Source organism: Alligator sinensis, unplaced genomic scaffold (genome assembly GCF_000455745.1).
Source record: "Alligator sinensis unplaced genomic scaffold, ASM45574v1 scaffold1800_1, whole genome shotgun sequence".
Lineage (NCBI taxonomy): Eukaryota > Metazoa > Chordata > Crocodylia > Alligatoridae > Alligator > Alligator sinensis.
The window spans coordinates 209,733-212,103 of record NW_005843058.1 but is presented as its reverse complement, the minus strand read 5'-3'; the positions used below and the strand labels follow the sequence as shown (position 1 = coordinate 212,103).

Here is a 2,371-nt window from a genome sequence, read left to right as displayed (position 1 = left end):
GGGGGGGGAGGGGAGGGAGTGAGAAGGTATTGCACTCTATCCCTTCTTGTCCCACATGAAGTATCTTTTCCTAAGGATGCACTGGGTCTTGTTATTAACACCATGCTGGGGTGCCAGAATAGGTCACACCTCTCAGAAATAATTTCAAGTTAGCTGCAGTCAGATTGCTTTAATTTTTAAAACTAAGACTCTGTCAGTAGCCTGTGGTTTGGTCACGTACCTCCAGAACACAAGGCTTCCTTCACCTGACCCTACTGTATGTCCTTTGATGTGGGCAGGAGTTCTTGTCAGGAAAGAAGTTGGCTCCTTCAAAGGAGAAGTCCTCTCCCTGAGGTCTGGTCTTCCCCTGACATTGTGAGATGTACACCACAGGATGTGATAAAAGATCTAGCTGCACTGCATGCTGCTTTTCAGGGACTGCTGATAGCTATCTGCTGTCATTCAGTAAGACAAATTTGACATCTAGCCTGGTATCTTAGGTAAGGAGAGGAAAGAACCCAGTATCTTTTCTAGTAACATTTCTTCCACTGAAACAGCTTTCAGTTACCAAATCCTTCATTCACATGTCACTCCATCCACTGAAATGATCATGAGTGTAACAGCTGACATCATTTACCATGAATTAACAATTTAGTCATCTTAGCGCAATTGAAAGAGTCATTACCTGTCCAAGTCTACAAACAGACTAAAACACTAAATGGAGGCTAGATCCCCTAAAGGTCTTAGGTATGCAAGTTCAAAACTTCAATTTCGAAAACTGCTCAGCTCTTGCCTAACCCTGGAAGCATCCAAACTCCAAAGTAAAATCTATGATTCTCTATGCCATTTAACAGAGAATAGGTTTTGTGCCATCTCTAAAGTACAGTTTGGAGCCAGCTGTGTGTAACAGTGTCCTAGGCTGGATCTGGACCGTGAAGCCAGATCCAGGCCAGGGTAGCGGATGCAGCCTGGAGCCCAGCACTAGGGTGGCAGCATGCCAGTGGCAGTAGGGCAAATGGCTGTTATGGGCCAAGTGGCTGCCTGCCACGGAGGTGGCAACAGGCCAAGGTGGCCGTAAAGCAAGCAGGGATGTGCCAGCACATCCTTCTCTCACCCTCCTGCTGGCAAGGACAAATCTCTACTAGGATCCAGGGACTCCAAACTCTGCAGCAGGCCATGCTCCTTAGCCACACCCCCGACTTACCTAGACCAGTGGGCCAGATAAAGCAGCATTGTGGGCTAGATCCCACCCATGGTCTTTTTGATTTCCAAGTTAAACTAATGCAACTTTGTTAAGCCAAACTCTAACTGGCGGTAGCAATGGCACCCTTCTATGTATACTCAGGTGGGAGAAAACTGAGAACACACACAAAACAGATGGATGTGACTACTGAGAAAGTTACAAGCTTACAAAATCAAAGTTTATTTCAGGACACTTACCACAGATATTCAGAGGCAGTTGATGAAGAGGAACTAAGAGGAGTTAATGTTAATGGACAAAAAATATATTCTTTAGTCCCCTATCAACGCTTGGGAGCCTCAGTCACTGTACACCTTGTAATATGCTACATTTTGACAGGCATAGAAATGAACTGCAGAGGTGCACTAGTTAACTAGCTAAGATTAATATCTTCTCTGTGATGCAATTCTGCTGCAGGGCAGAAGCTCACCTGTTAACCAGTCAGTGCTTAGGTTTCCTTCAGTCTACCTGGCAAATACTGTTGTAACAAGTTGTTTTCACACAGCCCTTTTAAGGTAGATGTACCTTGGCAGGGAGATCCCTACACAGCCCGTTGTAGGTGTGCATCTCTGAGGAGATGCACGATACAGGCTCACAAATATGTGAACTCAGCCTGTACGTGCGTTCATAGAGAAACTGAAGCAAATATGGCACAACACGTTTGTGTGCAACGCCGAGACCTCAAATCTTGCAAAAGACTGTGGGAACTTCAAAATCCCTCGATGCACAAGGTTAATTCCCTGAACAAAAGGGACCGTAAGAGCTTGCAAGACACAGGGACAGAGCAGAAGCCAGGAACACTAAATCCACCATAGCCCTGCTCAGCCTTGCATCTAGAAACGTAGGCACCTAGTGCTTCCATTCAAACTAACTCAGTGCAACTCTTCCTCCCTTGGGGGAGATGGGACCCACAGCTTCACCTTTCCCAGTTCAGGCACAGGTCCTTGACTCCCACTGCAGCCATCCATCCTTCTCTCCTCCTCACTCCTGCATTACTGTTGCACACCCCTAACTCATTTCCACTGGGGAGATACATGGGAGTCTGGGGGGCTACTGGTGAGCTGAGAACACTGGTGGGCCAAAACTAATTAATGGACCGGACCCGATTTAGCCAGCAGAAGCTGCCTCCTCACTTCCAGCTCCTGGCTACCG

General features: G+C 46.9%; 1 protein-coding gene across 7 annotated transcripts in view; it reads right to left on the bottom strand.

The window, feature by feature from the left end:
- LPCAT3 (lysophosphatidylcholine acyltransferase 3) overlaps positions 1-2,371 on the bottom strand; it is a 20,974-nt gene that overhangs the window by 18,115 nt on the left and 488 nt on the right. For 3 of the 7 annotated variants that reach the window (XR_003092082.1, XM_025193495.1, XM_025193497.1), the window contains exon 2: positions 1,420-1,452. The exons of the other annotated variants lie outside the window; for them this stretch is intronic. Coding sequence is in view for 2 of the 3 variants with exons in the window: in XM_025193495.1 (XP_025049280.1) it covers positions 1,420-1,452 (33 nt within the window). In the remaining variant the exon portion in view is untranslated. The remainder of the gene's footprint in view (positions 1-1,419; positions 1,453-2,371) is intronic. 7 annotated transcript variants of the gene reach the window in all.